Source organism: Scleropages formosus, chromosome 15, assembly GCF_900964775.1.
Source record: "Scleropages formosus chromosome 15, fSclFor1.1, whole genome shotgun sequence".
NCBI classification, from domain to species: Eukaryota; Metazoa; Chordata; class Actinopteri; order Osteoglossiformes; family Osteoglossidae; genus Scleropages; species Scleropages formosus.
In genome coordinates, this window is record NC_041820.1 from 14,221,675 (window position 1) to 14,239,577 (window position 17,903).

The 17,903-nt window shown below is 39.9% G+C and overlaps 2 protein-coding genes across 3 annotated transcripts; one reads left to right on the plus strand and one right to left on the minus strand.

Moving 5' to 3' along the window:
* Positions 1–905: 905 nt before the first annotated feature.
* On the minus strand, positions 906–8,434 carry srsf5a (serine and arginine rich splicing factor 5a). The gene is made up of 8 exons (XM_018727450.2): positions 8,338–8,434; positions 7,682–7,815; positions 7,242–7,312; positions 5,489–5,608; positions 5,319–5,388; positions 3,667–3,740; positions 3,400–3,507; positions 906–3,262 (listed from the first exon to the last, which is right to left on the minus strand). Exons 2-8 carry the CDS (start codon positions 7,805–7,807, stop codon positions 2,983–2,985), a joined length of 849 nt encoding a protein of 282 aa, XP_018582966.1. The 5' UTR covers positions 7,808–7,815; positions 8,338–8,434; the 3' UTR covers positions 906–2,982.
* A 1,281-nt stretch (positions 8,435–9,715) lies between these two features.
* Positions 9,716–17,120, plus strand: lgals3a (lectin, galactoside binding soluble 3a). 2 transcript variants are annotated; one of them, XM_018727445.2, is made up of 6 exons: positions 9,716–10,101; positions 10,616–10,633; positions 10,839–11,693; positions 14,328–14,416; positions 15,100–15,256; positions 16,150–17,120. In XM_018727445.2, exons 2-6 carry the CDS (start codon positions 10,619–10,621, stop codon positions 16,303–16,305), a joined length of 1,272 nt encoding a protein of 423 aa, XP_018582961.1. In that variant the 5' UTR covers positions 9,716–10,101; positions 10,616–10,618; the 3' UTR covers positions 16,306–17,120. The 2 variants fall into 2 exon arrangements, with proteins under 2 accessions (XP_018582961.1, XP_018582960.1); XM_018727444.2 differs by having other exon boundaries at positions 9,725–10,175.
* The last annotated feature ends 783 nt before the right edge of the window (positions 17,121–17,903 follow it).

Here is a 17,903-nt window from a genome sequence, read left to right on the forward strand (position 1 = left end):
CATGTGAATGAAATGTGTGTTGTTGTTGGGCGCCTCCTCTCTCCACACACGCCTGTTCGTAGCCGGAACAAAATTTTTACCTAGTTTCTGTCACCTCGCACTTCATTTCAGTTCTAATGATACTCACAGTGAGTGAGAGGTGTCTGCAAGTCACGGAGTCTTAATAGGCTTTTGCTGCGCTACAGTAAGTACAGTACAGGGCCAGCAGGTGGCATAGTTCTTAAAGCTCCTCTCTGACATGTTTTCTACAGTACAGTAGTTGAATCCCACCCCCACTATACCCTTGAGAAAGGTATTCTCCCCAAATGTTCCAGTAAAACACCACTCCACAAGAATGTGTTAATCAGTGGTTCAGCATACACAACACTAAGTCACCCTGGCGAAAGGCTTCATAATAAGTGTCATGGTGGCATATGACGAGACTCATTTGCTTTACTGTTCACGCAAGTTGTTCAGAGGCAAGAGCCGCAACCAGTAAATCCAGAAAGAACATGTGAAGAAAACATCAGCAGCTCTGTTCCATCTTCTGCATATATTTGCACAAGTGGACCGGTGTCCAGCTGCTGCTCCACAGGGTCTTTTTGTGAACTCTGTACATTTCTTTGCATTTTCTGCTATTTGTTAATGAGCTGCTGTCATTGCAGTGTTATATACTTTTGTAGAAATGCACACTTCCACGGGGAGATGTTCAGCTGTTTTAGAAATGAGGCATCGTTTAATCTTAAGGCTTTTAAGATAGAAGGATGGAGAGACGGGTCAGGATAGCAAATTAGCACATATAATTCTGCAGATAATATATACATAAAATAAAAGCCAAGAAATGTTTGCTTAGAACATCACTAACCTTGGGCTGTAGTCTAAACACTGAAGATCACCTTGCATTCATTTGAAGTCAACCACACACAGCTCTATAAAATGTTTATTTTCTAGCAGGTGGTAGTTCTACACCTTTTAAATGGTAGAATGTGATCCTGCAAGAGAACCTTGATATGACAAAAGGACAGCTTCTCCAGTTTCATGGATGATGATCCTGCTGTTGCCAAGGGTTTTCACAGGAATGACTCCCATAATACAGGACATTGGTCAGGCCTTGAGTTGCTGCCCACTGTTCTCAAAGGGGAGCAGAAGTAATTTCAAACTATTTTTGACATCACTTTTTACATTGACAAATTATCGATTTTTTTTTTCTTGGCAGAACAGCAAGTTCACTCTCATGTAGAGATACTGAAAAGGGAAGAAAAAAAAAAAAAGCCAAGAATCCATATTAACTCTTAATGACATTATACCCCATATGCATCATAAGCTTACCATCTTCATCTTTAAATTCTTTGATGCTTGCTATTTTTTTGTATTATGAATTACACATCATCCTCTGTACAGTTCAATGAAATATGTACCTAATCATTTAGGCATAATTTCAGTCAAATTATCACATTCAAAATTCCTTTAATTCCTTCCTCCATAAACCTAAAAGTGCTTGCTCTATGCACTACCAGCAACTGGAAAAATTCACAGCCTGCAGGAGTTCTCACCCATGCCAAATATTTCCAATACTGCATTTTTTTTTTTTTTTTTAAGCTGCTGTGAAGGCACTAAAGGACTGCAGTATGCATGTAGGGTTTAGTTGGACATCTGTCCTTTCTTTTCTCATATGCTGACCAACATGTTGATTCATGTAACCAGCGGGCAGTGCATCAAAACTAGGTGTACAGCACCACCTCCTGGAAATCCAAGTTGGTACAAGAAATAAAAAGTAGGGCTACATAAGGCTAAAAATACTTCAAAACAGCTGCTGTAAGCATGGCAAAAAAGCCTCAAAGGATGGATATCACTACTCCTTTGGAATTCAGCTAAAACATCCTTTCCAAGATGGCAAGAAACAGACACCAACTCATTTTATTTTATTAAATCAACTCCACAATAAACTAAATGCTCTAATGTACAGCATGACAACACAGTCCAGGACAGTTTTCATGTAGTTTCACAAGCACCGGATAAACAAAGTTAACTACAGATAAGCAGCAGAAAGTGTGCTATAAAGCAGACATTATTCATGTGGTGTGTGACAACTTCAAATTTAATCACTGCCCAAGCAGATCACCACAGTACTTGCTGAAACAGCCTTCAACAAATCCACAACTACATCTCCCACATCTAGTAGGACCCTCCAATCTTCAACAAGTGTTACTATGGGCATATCAAAGCCCAGAGGCAGCCAATCCCCTGCCATACTATGGTGAATAAATGCAAGACAAGTCAACTGTCAAATCATACCTAAATCTGAACCCAACTCAAAAATTACTGTGACCTCACAGTGAGGGCTTACTCATGGGACAATACAATGACAACTAGGTACAACATTAATTGTAATGTTAACCAAGTGCATAATCTATTTACGTCACCCCTCTCCCCGTGCCTTATGCCGAAAAAAAAAAAAAATTCAGGCAGGGGGGCAGGAAAGACCATATGACCATAAAAATAGCCAACAAGGGAAACCAATTAGCAGTGGGACTTTTGACCTTGGACATCTAAAAATTAACATGTTGAAACAGCAAAACAAAATGCCACTAGGAGGGCATAAAGAATTTTCATTTGCAATATGGAAATTTAACAAAACTGCAACCAATAGGCTGTATAAATAACATCACAAGTTTATCAAAAAACAAAAGAGATTTTTATACATTGCTGGATGCTGAATGTGATAAGAGGAAGAGAGGAGGAAAAAAGGCAAACCGAGCAAATAAAAACTACGGGATATGGAATGACCCACCTAGATTAGAATTAAGGGTTAAAATTAAAAAAAAAAAAAAAAATGTGGACTGCAGTGGCACAATCACATGCCAGCAGAAGTGTCACCATTGCCAACTAAAAAAAAAAAAATTTAAAAAAAATTAACATATTTAGAGCATCTGTTCTCAGTCTATCCACTCAACACCTGATAGCAGCCCTTGCTCCAGCACACAGGGAAGGGCTTTCCCCCCCTCACTCCTGGCTCTCAGCAGAGGATGAGCGAGAACCACTCAGCTTCTGATCAGGGACAGATGAGCAGGAGCGAGACCTGGAGCGTGAAAGGGAGCGGGAGGGAGACCGAGGTGCAGCTTTGCCAGAGCCCTTCTTCTCTGGGGTGCGGCTCACAGAGCGGGAACGGGTCCCTGAGCGATTGCGACTTCGGCTTCGGCTCAAGGACTTGGAGCGAGACCGAGACAGGGAGCGGCTCCTGGAATTAGAGTAGCTGCGAGACCGAGAGCGGCTCCTGCTCCGACTACAAAAACAAAAAACACAAGGTAAAAATATAAATAGAAAATACCTTAACCATCTAAGGAAACAACTTCAAAATTCCATAGGATTACTGATATGAAAATACAAAATTTCACACCACATTTCAATAAAAAACCTCACTTTCTCTTTCGATCCTCAAAAAGCTTCAGCTTGCGTCCATTCAATTCAGTCCCATTGAGCTTATCAATGGCATTCTTCATGTCGCTGTGAGATGCAAACTCAACCACCCTAGTGAGAGGAGGCAATAATGAGCCAAGGCATCCCCTTCCAGATGATAGCATGAAAATTAGTCAACCCCTCTACTGAGCTCTCAACATGACATTGAAGAATAATATATTACACTAATCCTTGACAAATATTGGTAGGAAAGAATTACAAAAACCTTACCCTTCATTCTTGATTGTTCTGTGGGCATCCACAAATGTGACCTCTCCAACTTTTCTCATCAAATCTTTTAGGTCCTGCACCATAAATGAATATATTGATTAGTAAACAACAACTGAAACTCAAAATATCAATTCAATGTTTAATAAAACACAGCAAAACATTGACATAATGAACATAACTAGTTTTCACTAAGCATGTTCAACAATTAAACCTGAATTAAGCTGTTCAAAGGAACTAAAGATGAGTGTCAGTCTTGTGAATTAATAATCTTATTTAAAGTGGGGTTTAAGTGGGAGGGGGCATCCACTAAGCAAGCAGCAGCAAATACGTCTCAGTGCCAGAAAGGCACCAAATGGGCCAATCATTCAAATGTCGTCATGTCCACTCCTGCATGCAGGTGTGGTACAGGGAGTAAGTCTTTCAGTTCTACAAGGCACAGTTTCAGCTGGGCAAGGTTTGAAGAGAAATTTGTAAATGTGAGGTATACTTAAGTCAAACTGTACCATTAAAGAGGACCATAAAAAGTTAATATCAAAAAACTGGTTCTGAAAGACATAGAAAACCAAGTCAAACTTAAATATGTACTATTGCCTATGATGCAATGTAGATACTTTAAGTGAACACCTGGGGCAAATTTGAAGGGATATTTCCAAATTTGTGTACTTTAAGATTAAAAAAACTGATTTTAAAAATTATCAAATAAGTAATATTCCCTTGTCTCCCAACCCTTTACAACAAAAATCCAATCACATTAGTTATGGGCTACTTACCGCTCCATACCCAGGAAGATATTAGCAAAGAGCCACTTGTCCAAATAGCAAATCGGAACCAATGCAGTGTTAAGCCCTTGAGAAACGACCGTGGCCTTGTCTCGGAATCCGACCTCCACAAGCAAGGAACCACCAGACAGCAAGTAGAAGGGGCGTGCCCAACTGCCAACATCCCCTCTCCGTCAGCAACAGAAAAAGACCAAACAGGAGAGCGTGCGGGCGTGGGCTGAGGGGGGGAACTGCAGGCGGGGATGCCAGACCACAGACCCTCCAGACCGTGGCTACAGCTCTCCTAAGGCTATCCTGCGCTAGACCTCTTTCACCCGCAATGGGGCCCAGCCAAGATACAGACCACCGGCAACTGTGTGTAGGGAGAGGCACCAAATGGACACTATTCAGGGCACAACCAGAAGATGTGCTATGCACAGCAGACACCTCCCCTCCCCTTGTCAGTACATGGGTCCCAGCATGGGAAGGAGGGGGCTGTGCAAGCAACTCCGTAACATGAGAAACCAGACAAGAGCAGCTGTTAAAAAAGAAGGTTTAAGATGTACTTGGTTAGATAACTTTTGTGCATATTCAAAAATATTGTAAATACAAGATTTTCAATAATGGTGTCTCAACTGATTATTTTCATTAATGGCCAACTTATTAAATGATTACTGGATTCCATTCAGTGCTGTTAAACAAAGGCAATTCTACTGATAAGATCACTGTATGCTATTTCATCCCAGTTCCTGATGCTAAAGTGCATTACTTAATGTAACAACACTCAAGGCAAATATGAAATTCTGCATTACATCAACATACTCTATACTATACTGAACAATTAAAAGGATACTTTTCTAAAAAGTAATTATCCTAGCACCAGGGTCTCCTCACCTGCCAGCTGATCCGGGATGACAGATTTTCCACGATGATTCTGTGTTCTGTACGCACAGGTGGGCCATATCTAAAGAATTTATTTTTAAAAATGTATGAGCGGAATTACGGTTGAAAGTCAACAGAACCAACAGTAAACAATGCAATTTTTATCAGATGTTCTCTCATACCTGGAACCACTGCTGCGAGACTGGCGATAGGTACTGAACCGTGGTGAAAAGCGTCCACCCCCTGCCCCAATTCCAGCACCTCCCCTCCCTCTGCGGGACCGTGCGTGCTCAATCGTTACTCTGCAGACAAACAGAAAGTATTGTACAAAAAGGCAATTATTGTTGCAGCAGTACTCTGATTCAATTTATAGCCCAATAAATTGAATGTCCGAAGAACAGCGAACCACTTAAAAACCTAGAAGCAAGTAGCAAATACATGGCCCCAACAATGGCTCCTGAAAAAAGTGGGTAGATCATTCAGATCCACACCCATACTTGCATGCTGACTGCTAACCTCTTGTAGAAAAGCTAATAGTCATTCCCCGAGTTGAGAATTAATTTAATAGGAGTTTCTTTTAATAGTACTACTATTTCATAGTCTTTTAATAACTCTTAATTAGGGACAGCTGGTAGAGTACTGGTTAGAGTTACTGCCTTTGGACCCACAGGTTCGATTCCCACCTCCAGCTGTAGTACCCCTGAGCAAAGTACTTACTCTAAAACTGCACCAGTAAAAAATGTGAACTGTACAAATGGTAAATAATTGTTGGCACATTAATATTGTTAGTTGCTTTGAAAAAAGGCATCAGCTAAACGAATAACTATAAATGTTATACCCCGCTCTACCTTATACGGCATTTCTCTTAAGCCACTTCCTTGCATACGTACAGACCAAATTTGGACATTGCACACTGTTCACAGCTGAGGAGAACATCTTATTTACAAAACCCTTTCCTCCAAAAACACATACAATAATTACTATGTAATATTTAACAGATACCTTTACCTAAGATGCCTTACAGTTCTAGATATACTAAAGTACACTTCCTTGAATAATTCAATATATAGAGCTAAGCAATTTAACACACATTTACATTAATTTACCCGACACTTTTCTCCAAAACAACTTACAGTGTTAAACTGTGCAGCTGGGCAACATTACGGGGGCAATTTAGAGTAAGTACCTTTAACAAAGGTATTACAGCTAGAAGTGAGATTCAAATCCATAACCTTTAGGTCTAAAGGAAGCGGCTCTAACCATTGTGCTAACAACATCCCTACACAAATAAGCATGCATATTACGGGCCATTAAGAATAACCAATTTGCCTGAAACATGTCTTTCGGTTGTGAGAAGAAACCCATAGGAACACACGGACAAGATAACTCCAGATTAAGCAAGGATTGGACCCTAGTCGAATCACGCAGACCAGCCGCTGTGAGACTTGGTGCGTGAATTCATTTCCATTGTTTTCTTGTTTTTGCATTAAATGTTGAATACATGCATAAAAATTGACTATTGTAAATGTGTACATCATTTGTAATGCCCTTAAGTATACAGTATGTAATAGGTACAAGAAAGCAAAGTTAATGTAGACAACCATACAAAATTATAATGTAACTGATGAACTGCCTCATGTAATGATAGTATTAAGTAATTCCACCCATTGAAAGCATTTAGTGATATTTTCAGGCTCAGAAAACTTTTACCACTGAAACTATCAGTTACTAAATTTGAGTTATGGGAATTCACCTTAGGGATGGTTTTTCAGAAATGCATTCATAAAGAGGGCACAGGCATATAGAGTAATTTAACCGGTCTTCAGTGGAACTTTGCCTTGAACCAAGGAAGGGCACATTCAAAGATAACTTACTCTCAGATATTTGTCATGAATGACTCACCTTGAACTAACACCATACTGAACCTGACCTTACCTCTCACTGCAAAGTTCTTTGCCATTCAGTTCATAAACTGCATCATCAGCATCTCTGTGATCATCAAATTCCTGAAAAAAACAGCCACATGAGAAAGTCACTTCACACACAAGTGAGCCAGCGCTGCAAATGGGGGACTATGGCCGGGCTTTCTTGTCCCAAACCACCTCCGAGTCTTGTATTGCCAAAGAAACAAGAATGATGAATTACATGTTAGCAGAGGACCCATCACTGCCGGTCATCGAACCTTTGGACAATTATTTATTGCATATTTCCTCCCCTCCATTTCACAACTTAACCTGTATCTAACGTTTTTAACAAATCTGGACACATTTTAAAACGCACTATGTTGTCAATCATCAACGTGACGTCCTTGAGCAATGAATGATCTCTTTAGCTGGGAACTTGAGTATCTGTGAGGGGTGCGGGAAGACTCTTACCACGAATCCAAAGCCGTTCTTCAGGTTGATCTCCCGAATGCGCCCATAGCCCTTGAAGAACTTCTCCACGTCGCGCTCGCGGGCGTGGGGGCTCAGGCGGCCAATGAACACGCGACACCCACTCATTGTCACTTCTTTTTAAAAAAAAAAAAAAATCTCAAAATTTACACACTGGCTGAGACTAATCATTAAAATAATGAGACTTTCTGAAACAATCAACTCAACATGTAGTACAGCCTGTATTTATTAAGAGATAGAAATTAAATTAGGCAGAGAGAGACTGTGTGGGACAAAACCGGACGGCGTGACCCGGGCCGAGCACAGCAACACACACGCGTCGCAGAACAAACGTAATCATTACTGCAGCTGAATGCTTATTATTTTTAGCATCCGGGAGGGAAGCGTCGTGTTTTTGATATATAACACATACGTTCTCTACGATGTTCCTCACAGTGACAAACAAGTCAACTGTGTTTTGACCTATTTCTAACTGAAGCCACACAGAAGAGAATCGTGACCTATTTTTTTCAGACGCCTTCTTAACGAACCGTCACGAAGCAAAAAAAACCCCGAAAAGTCAACATTTTACTTTTAATGTAATTATATTTTAAAATAAATATACAGGGGGGGAAAAAAGTCTTCGACGTTTCACCTACCTCCTTCTTCTGCAATTGCTGATGGAAAATGGCGTCCTTGGTGAAGGCGTATAAAGTAATATGGCGAACGGCGTCGCACAAGAAACCGGAAATGACCGCTCGTGAGCCGTCACGCGCTCTTCCTTATTTCAACATTAAAAAAAAACAACTGCATATTATTACATCAGCAGTGGGCAACATACATTAGCAGTGTAAATAAACATAAGCACAGTTCCGAGCACATTGTCGTAGTACTTTACCAACCCGTCAGTGTTCTGAAACACACATAAACTACCGCGTGTTATTGTGTAGAGAAAACGGGGTGTTTATTAGTTGAGCGTCGTAACACTGATTTTGGAAGGGAACGTTGCCTAGGCTAAAATCTCTTGGGTAACCGAGTTCTTATACCGATGCATGTTTGTCAATCAGGAACAGGCTCCGTTCTAGGAGAGAATCCGAACTCCCTGGCGGAGGCCACACACAACAAATAAACTCCGGTCCATCACGAACGTCGACTCACACCTTCTGCACGCAACCATAGTGCAACAAAGGGGCGCTTTCAGCAACAGGTTGGGCCAGTCCAGGCGTTCCAAGCAGCGCTAGTAGCGCAGGTCACTCAGAGGAAGTTCCACCAGCCGCCGCCAGGCTTTACAATCAATGGCCGTCCTCGCGCTGTCGGCGGGTAAATTACTCTCAATGAACGAATGGCCCTGAGCTGGTGTGGCCCGCCACCCTGCAGCACCTCGCCTTACCCTTCCATCTCTGGTTCATTTCCTTGTTAATTTATTTATTTCTCTACTTATTTATATGTTTGGTTACTTTACGTGTACAGTAGTCGTACGTCTGTGTTAGTGTTGAACAGTTATGCTGCTGCAACCGAAGTGTATTTCTCCCTGGGATTAATAGTTTATTTTTCCTTTTCTTCCTTTATTTTTTTTCTTTCGTCTCCAGAGAATGTGTCGAGAGTGTCATTTTAGCCTGCGCGGACTAAAACAGTAAACATGAACACCAGGCCTAACGTTTCCGTGCGCTTCGCGTAAACACGTCTGCAGATGAAAGAGCACAAGAGGCGGGCGACGTAGCCCAACAAGAACTGTGAGAACTGTTACTTTAAAAAAATCTGTCAGTGTACGGTGCTGGGTGCCACCTATGATAACTCAGTGCTGTGTCCACAAATTCACAGGATAAGATTAGACCTGGTACATTCCAGTGGCTTTCGTTTCGGAACTACTAGTGTTGCCCGAGCTTCTTTTAAATATTCAGTTTGAAAGCATAATTTACCATTATCCTGAAATGTAGTTAGGGGTTCGGTTATCCTCTAACTTAACGCTACTCATAAACCATTGCATTCTGACGTGGTTTTGCACTGGTTTCATGAAGCCCAATGCGTGAGTCTATTATTTGTTGCCGGATAGCGCGTCACCTGGTGCTTAGCAGCGAAATAGTAGAGATGTGGATGTAAAAGTTTATTGAGAACAGCTACTCAGACTGAAGACGTTCAAGTACAATTTAATGTACTGAATTGTCAACTTTTCTTTTCATGGAGAGAAACCGTAATCAGCATCGGCCTGTAACGGAGCGAAAACACGCAGCGTTTCGTGAAAGAGGCCCGAGCTTCCTGTATTTCGGAAAGGGGCGGGGTTTGAAACATGGGGGCGGGTCCATTATTTACGTGCTCCTGACGCACTGCTGTCAGTTGACCGTCGCAGTTCCAGCCCGCCCAGAGTTTTGCGCACGGGCTAAAGCACTTCCTGTTTCTTACTGTCACATACTTAACTAACTACGGTACTGTGCGTTTCGATAACTTTTTTGTGTTGTTGAGAGCGGACAGTTTTACTGAAGTAAGGAAGTCATATAGGGTAAGATAACTGAATATCTATCATGAGCGGTACTAAAGAGCGCAGTGTTAATAAAATGGTAGAAAAACCCGAAACGACGGAGTAGAATGTAGGTGGTACAGCGTAAGTGTGTAAGTGCTGTGCGCTTCAGCTGCTCACTGAGGGGGTTCGGCCCTTATTCAGACACACCATTTGCACGGCTTCTCTCTGTTTACCGCTTACCGACGTAGCACACGAATCTTTGCCGTGATTTGGCGCACTGCTTACCGACATCGCCGCGCACTGCACAGAAATGTCATAAAATAGATCATCGTGCAGTTATATATATATATATTTAATCTTGCTGAAGTCCTTATTCACTTAGTCCTTATTTTTTAATCCATGAATTCATTTTTTTTTTTTTTTTGCAAAGCTATTTTTAACTTGTGTTCTAACTTTTGTTTAATTTAACTTTTTTTTAGGACATGGATGACTTTTCAGTGAGTATTTGAAAACGCTCCTTCATGTTATTCACGTGCCTTTGTGAGAGTTTCTGACTCAAAAGTTTAGCTGTCCTTGAGTGTGTTAAGGAATGTTGGGAGTATTCTCAGTGTGAAACTGTGTACCGAGGCCATTTTGGTGATTTAAGCAGCCAGACATGTTGAACATTTCCTTAGTAAAAATTCTTCCCTGTGTTGTGTGCAGCTTGCAGATGCCATTGTGGAGGATTCTCCTGGTAAAGCTCCCAAAATAGGCAACACAAATCCAGCCAGCTCGGCCAGCAGCGCTCCATCCGCTGCCCCTGTTGGTTGGCCTGGTGCCGCACCCGGAGCCCCGCATTTTAACCCGTCCGCTGGCACAGCCCAGCCCTCTGCTCCCTCTTTTCAAGGGCTACCGGGCCAGTATCCTGGAGCTCCGGCTGATTCTGGACAATATCCTTCAGGACCCGGTGCCCCGTCTCCATATCCGGTACCGCATCCAGGTCCTGGCGCCCCGGGCCCGTATCCCACACCACATTCAGCTCCTACAGCTCCAGGGCCATATCCCACACCATCTTCAGGTCCTGGAGGCCTAGGGCCATATCCTGCACCACACTCAGCTCCTGGAGCACCAGGGCCATATCCTGCACCACCTTCAGGTCCTGGAGGCTTTCCTCCCAGTTCCCAGTATCCTCCTGGACAGGTCCCTTCTTTCCCTGGTCAGTACACTGCTGGAGGAAATGCCCCTGGGCAGTTTCCAGGAGGGGCATCTTCACCTTACTCACCTGGCATCCCTGGACCAGTTCCCTCAGGTCCAGGGGCTCCTCCAGGACCTTTCCCCAATCTTCCCTACCCAGGGGGGCAACCAGCAGGAACACATGGACCTGGAGCTGGAATTCCTGGTTCTTTCCCTGGGTTCCCTAGTGGAGGCTACCCTCCTATACCTTCTGGGGCCTGGGGCCCACCTCAAGGCGGGCCTTTCCCAGCCCAACCAGGCCACCCTGGTTCTTTTGGTCCAGGTTCTATGGGACCCTACCCTAATCCTTCATTTGGTGGACAAGCTCCTCATGGGGGCACACTGGTGAGTACTCCTTGTAAAATCTTAGTACTCCTTGTTATGGTCTGTTTTTCCCTTTCTTTGTTTCTACCATTCATTCTTCTTGATTCACACCGGTGCAATGTTTACACCTTCTTTTCTCAAAGGAATTAAAGCAAAAATGTAAAATTGAACTTAGAACTTTATCCTTTCCTCACTGTTTTAGTTACATTTATCATTTTTACTTTACTTTTCAAAGATTTTGATTTATTCCTTTGAGAAAAAAGCTAGTACAAACATTTAAGTACTAACAGAAAAGCTTGGTAGATCTATCCCTTGTTCTTGTTCTTTTGGAAATTGCTGGAGAGATTCTAAATGGGTTCCTGCAGAATCTGGTTGAGCCTGGTTTTAGGGTTTGAGTGGTGGTTTTGTCAGGTTTTCTGCGGTGGTCAGGGTATTAAAACAGGAGGAAACAATAGTAGATCCACAACATGTATTTTTTTCTTTCAGCCAAGACATAACCCACCCTACTTTTGAGCGCAGTGATTTTCTTCAGCTGTTTGTTGGATGAAGACATCACTTCTCAACTGTTTTGCTGGGTTACAGTAGATTTGGGTCTGCTCATGAGGAAGTCAGGTATATAATAAAGACTAGGCCATGGACTGTCTTGGTTTATGAAGTTGAGAGATATTTTTAAATTGTTTATCTACTACAAAACATTTTCTTATTATTAAAAGGTGTCTGTTTTAATATAAGTTTTGTAATATCATTTTAAGAAGTAAATAATAAAAAATTAATATGTGGGAATAACCAGTCAGAGTTGTGTATTTGTTCTAATTCAGTGATATATTGATCAATCTTTATCTCGTAATTACTGTTTGATGTTGACATTATTTCATATTTGTAGAGAGCAGATTCCAAACAATGTATCTTCAAGTCAGTCCCATCTAATTCAGCATTTGTTAAAGTGTTAATGTATTATTTTTAATATAGTTGAGATCATTTTGCTGCATGAAATTTGCTGGAAAGCTTTTGTCCTATGCTGTAATATTTGGTTGTTTTAAGATAATAGAAAGTGATGCCAATTGTTTATTAGTTTTATTATTGACAATTTTATTGTAATTGTCTTGTTGCTCAACTTTTAGTCCAAAGCAATTTTATACACCTTGATGTTTTACTGGTGCAGTTTAGGTCTTGGTTGAGTCCTACAGCAGGGCTCCTCCTTGCATCTGAAGCTGCAGCCTAAAGGTTGTAAATCTATAATCACTATACCAGTTTCTTTGTTTATCCTTTCTTTTTGTGCAGAATTGTAACTTGAACTGTGTTGATTGCCTTAATGTGGAAAGGATGATTGATAAAAATGATTCTGATACAATTTCAGTGTGTGGTGTTTGTGGGGACTAGGATTTATATCTAAAGCCTCTATTGCACATAGATTTTTCGACTTGTAAGACTAACTGTATGGATGAGGAAAGCCCATAATAACATTTTTAAGACTTCAACAAGACACTGAAGTCTGCTGTCACCAAGGTAGGACAAGTTACACCTAAAAGAGTTAACTTGTGTTCCATTGAAGTGAGGCTCAGATTGGGAGTACTTGACATCTCAGGCCCTAGTTTTCCCATGAATAGTCAGATGTGGTGAAATAGAGCCCAATACAAGCCACTGAAGTGTTTCAAAGAGATGCTCTCCTGCAGTAAGATACCAGCGGTTCGGAGATTTCTCATGGTATTGTGCGTTTTACAGAGTTGGTGAAAGAGGGAATGTCAACATAGAGCTTAGTACTGTGGCACTTAAGTATTCAGTGATTGATATGGGATTTACTTAATTTTACTGACTAGGAAAAAAAGGCCTTCAGACAAATCAGAATGAATGCAAAGAATACTTTAACCCACAATTAGGTATACATAACTTTGATACAGTTCTTTGGAAAAGGAATGATTACTAATTCTACTCTTTATCTCATATATGTAACAAGTTTATATCCAGACTTTAGTTTATGTCTTCAGTTACAATGTTTTATTTGCTTGTGAGTCTTTCAATGCCATATTATGCTCTTAAGGAAAAGCCTTCTGAGGCCTGTGAAGCTGAATCACACAGGGTGGAGTCTGGTATGTAGTTGTAACCACTTATTCCGCTGGCATGGTGACAGTCTGACTCATTCTGAGTTACTGCAAAATTGCGAATGTTGATAGAAAAAAAGGGTTTGCAAATCTGTTTGCGTAGACACAAATAAATTGTTCATTTTGAGTGTTTTTCTTGTGTGAATCAGGTGGCAATAGAAATTTAGAAATACAGTATGCACAGTATGCATTTTTCTTCAGTTTTGTAGTAAATGTATGTCTTGGTTTATGAATAAACATTTTACAATTTTCTCCTGTTCCAAAGTTTATTATGTCCTTTCATTAACTGGGATAGGAATTATCCAGGAAAACTGAAGAACATATAAGATGTACTTAAAAGTAGAATGGATTAAAACAGAAATACAATTTCAAAATATGAATATTCCAGTATCTAAATGTTTCAGTGCTGCATTGATAATACTCAAGCAGGTATTGGCAGATTTGTATAATTGTAGCAGAGTAGCAACTATTTTTAGTAAATAAAACGGTGATTGAAAATGTGCATTCCTTACCTGGTCCAGCATATTTTAACATTTAATTGCAATCTGTCTTTCAGGATGTGCCATACTACCTCCCACTCCATGCTGGGGTGATGCCAAGGCTAATGATCACAATAGTGGGAGAGTCCACTTCGAATCCTGAGAGGTATTGTAGTGTAGCCTCTCCCTTCCTCAAAAAGGTCTTCCGCTGATGTATGGTTGAGTGACCCATTGTAAGTAGTGTATCTAGCAGTGTAAGTCATCTTGGTGAATAATGTGTGTGGGCTGATAACACTGCATAGAGTTAATTGGAAGTTGCTGTGGAGAAAAGCACCAGTTAAATCAATAAATGTAAAAGTCCTTACGTCTCAGTTTTGGCTATTCTAGTCTCCTTTTTTAAATAACTGGTGAAATGTGCATTTTTTCCTTGGGGGCAGGTATGCTGTTAGACTTGAAAAACATGGTATCATTCTTTTGATTTTCAGAAAATGATCAGTGCTGTGATCAGCATGTAGAAAGCCACTCATATTTGCTTTTGCCAATGTCAACTGGTGTTGAAAGCATACAGATTCAGCCTGTAGTGCTTTCACATTAAGAGAATGGCAAGTCAAGTTTAAATGTTATTTTCATTATTAAAATGCTTCAGTAATTATATCTTAAAGATAAACTGGTTTCATCTAATTCACCAGGAGAATTTTACTTCTTTTCTAAACAAATATAGATGAGATTTTAAATAATAAATTCAGCTACTAAAAAATGAATGTGTGAAGACAAGCACTTCCCCCCCCCAAATATCTTATTCTATTCCAATTTAGTATGCTGAAAATATTTTTCTCCTCTTTCTTGCAGGTTCCATGTTGATTTTGTGAAAGGCAAAGACACAGTGTTCCACTTTAACCCCCGATTTAATGAGCAGACCGTGGTGCGTAATGCAAACCTGGATGGACGCTGGGGCCCCGAGGAACGTGAAGGGGGCTTCCCATTTGTTCAAGGAAAACGCTTTGAGGTATGTGTAGTGGTCGTTATTAACTTCTGCATAAAAAATTTTGTTAAACAAAATGGCTTTGATTTTAAAGCTTCCTTTGGGGAAAAAACATTAATCTCTCCAGTATTATATTTTTCTTGTTTTTGGCCACACACATACACACATTTTCAGAACCGCTTGTCCCATACGGGGTCACGGGGAACCGGAGCCTACCCGGTAACACCATTTAATTAAAAAGATCGCAATACATGTACACTAGTCCTTGAACTTACAAACACAGTTAAGATCAGAAGTCTGTTCGGAACTCAATTCGTTTGTAAAATCAAAGTCATTTTTAGCACTAATTACCAAGCAATAAACACTGAGTAATACAGATGTCTGTCAGGTTTGTAAAAACCTCAGATAAAGCTATATAATAAGTACATTTTTAAAAATGTTGTTCTTTATTAACTTCAACCACCATTAAAATGGTGCTAGTAAAATGACTGTACTGGTAAAATGACTAAAATAAAAATTTGTTCCAACTTGAGATTTGTTTTTAGATTTTTTTTTATTGTGACTTAGTAGTAAGTGATTTTGGTATTACAAGCAAAATTAATTGTAAAGAGGCTTCAGGTATATTTTCTGATGTAAATCAAAGTATTTATAAAAGTAAATTACTTCCTGTCTAAAATAATCTTTTATCTTCTGTACATCCTCTAGAGCTAATTGCTGTACAAAAAATAATCTAATATTGATAGACTGTAATGTTGCTACAACATCAGTGTTATGTAAAGGTTTTGTTGAGGCTTTTATACAGATGACTGTACCCTCAGTTATTATATTTCCTAATTACTTATTTCGGTTATGTACATTTGAACCAACTTAGTACTATAACAGAAATTAAAAGTAATTTCTTTGCTGCCTTTCCTCAGATTAAGATCTTGGTGGAGCAGGACATGTTCAAAGTAGCAGTGGATGGAGCTCATCTGCTGGAATTTGAGCATCGGGTTGGGGGGCTAACAGAAGTGACCCTGCTTCGTATTGAAGGAGATATTCTCCTATACAGTGTAGCCCCCAGCATGATCTAAATCTTCAGTGACCGAAGCCATCTGAGAAGTGCATAACACACACAAATCATTCTGTGAAGGTGGTGTGTGATGTAACTTCCATCACACCTGTGCTGGAAATGAGCAGTATTCTTCTGGATACTGTATTAATATTGTGTGTTGTATCATGTAGATCCAGGGTGGACCATAGAATTTCTAGTTCAGCCCCAGGGGTGTGATGGATGAAGCAAAAAAACATAGCCACATGTGATTTAACAACTCCTACATTTGTTAAAGAAATTTTAAAAACCAAAACTCATTTTACCTTGTTGTCAGGTAGAGCACAAAAAAAAAATCAAAGACTTTGAATGACCTAACAATCAGTGTAAAATTTAGTATGTTTTCCACTTGACCAGCAGATCAAAATTCAACAATATCAAAAGTCATCAACATCTCATCTCTGCCACTATAGCAATGTCCAGTTTGACTAATTATGACTAATTAGTTTTTGAAGACTGTAGATTTATGGAACTGTGTCTAATTAAACATTAAAATAACGTAGAAAGTGACAACTTCCATTAGCATGTTGAATCAGGTGGGAGTACATATACCCTTCTGTCTTTTCATGTAAGCCTGGAACTGCCAATATATGTTCCTTTTTCTCATTCAAGAATACTCTATTTTCATAGCACATTGATTTTGCATTGACCAATGAATGTGTTGCAACAGCATATAACAATGTAATGTTTTTTTTTTTTGCATCATCGCGTAATTTAAAAATTCATTGTGTTCTGTTTTTGTTGGCAGTTCTGGATCTTGAAACTTAGCTTCTTTCAGCACTACAGTGAAATGCAGAGTACATAAACCACATAACAATCAAGAGGGTTTGCAACACCTATAGTGTATTGATTTTGTTATATTCAGTTGCATGGGGTAAAAGAGCAAGTGTAATATTAGTGTTCAATGCATTTCAGTTTCTTTAAACTTTTGTCACTTTGCTGTGGTTCCATTTCATTGCGTATTGTTAACATTTTTCTAAGTATATTAATCAAATTAATTGTTTACTCTTATTTAATCATATTCAAACAAGCTTCACATATGCATTTCAAAGCTACATTGGAATGGAAAAGATGGCTGCAATAAAAAAGTCATTACAAAAGTGCATAGTTTTCTTTATTAATGATGAGTATGTAATTTTCAGTCTACATACTGTATGTGGCTTGCCTGTGATGGTCTGGCGCCCCATCCAGGGTATACCCCTTTCATCTTAGCTCACAGTGATTTCAGGATAGGCTTTGAATCACTCTGTCCCTGAAAGGATAAGCAGTTAACGAAGGTGAGTGAGATGTTATCTGAAATTTATTAGAAGCATTGATAATCTGCTGGATAATGCTGTTTAGAATTTTAATGTTGCATGCTTTTCACATTGTTCTACTGTATATTAGTTATATTAACTTCTCTTTCCAATTAACCTTGCAAAAATATTAAATTGCTCTCTGCAGTACTATAAACTACAAATTTTCAAAGTAACTGAGGTGCGTTCGTGATGGAGAAACATTGAGTTTGCCAAAGTTTATCACTTGAGTTTACTGTAGGAGCTCTTCTGTTGTACTGTTTACGAGAAGTCTGCATTCCTGTGA

Coding starts and splice junctions, on each gene's coding strand:
- srsf5a (XM_018727450.2), bottom strand. CDS start 7,807: ATGAGTGGGTGTCGCGTGTTCATTGGCCGCCTGAGCCCCCACGCCCGC. Junction 5,389..5,488: donor TCTCGCAGCAGTGGTTCCAG/GTATGAGAGAAC, acceptor TAAATTCTTTAG/ATATGGCCCACCTGTGCGTA. Junction 3,508..3,666: donor AGAACAATCAAGAATGAAGG/GTAAGGTTTTTG, acceptor TCCTCTCACTAG/GGTGGTTGAGTTTGCATCTC.
- lgals3a (XM_018727445.2), top strand. Junction 11,694..14,327: donor CTCCTCATGGGGGCACACTG/GTGAGTACTCCT, acceptor TCTGTCTTTCAG/GATGTGCCATACTACCTCCC. Junction 15,257..16,149: donor TTCAAGGAAAACGCTTTGAG/GTATGTGTAGTG, acceptor GCCTTTCCTCAG/ATTAAGATCTTGGTGGAGCA.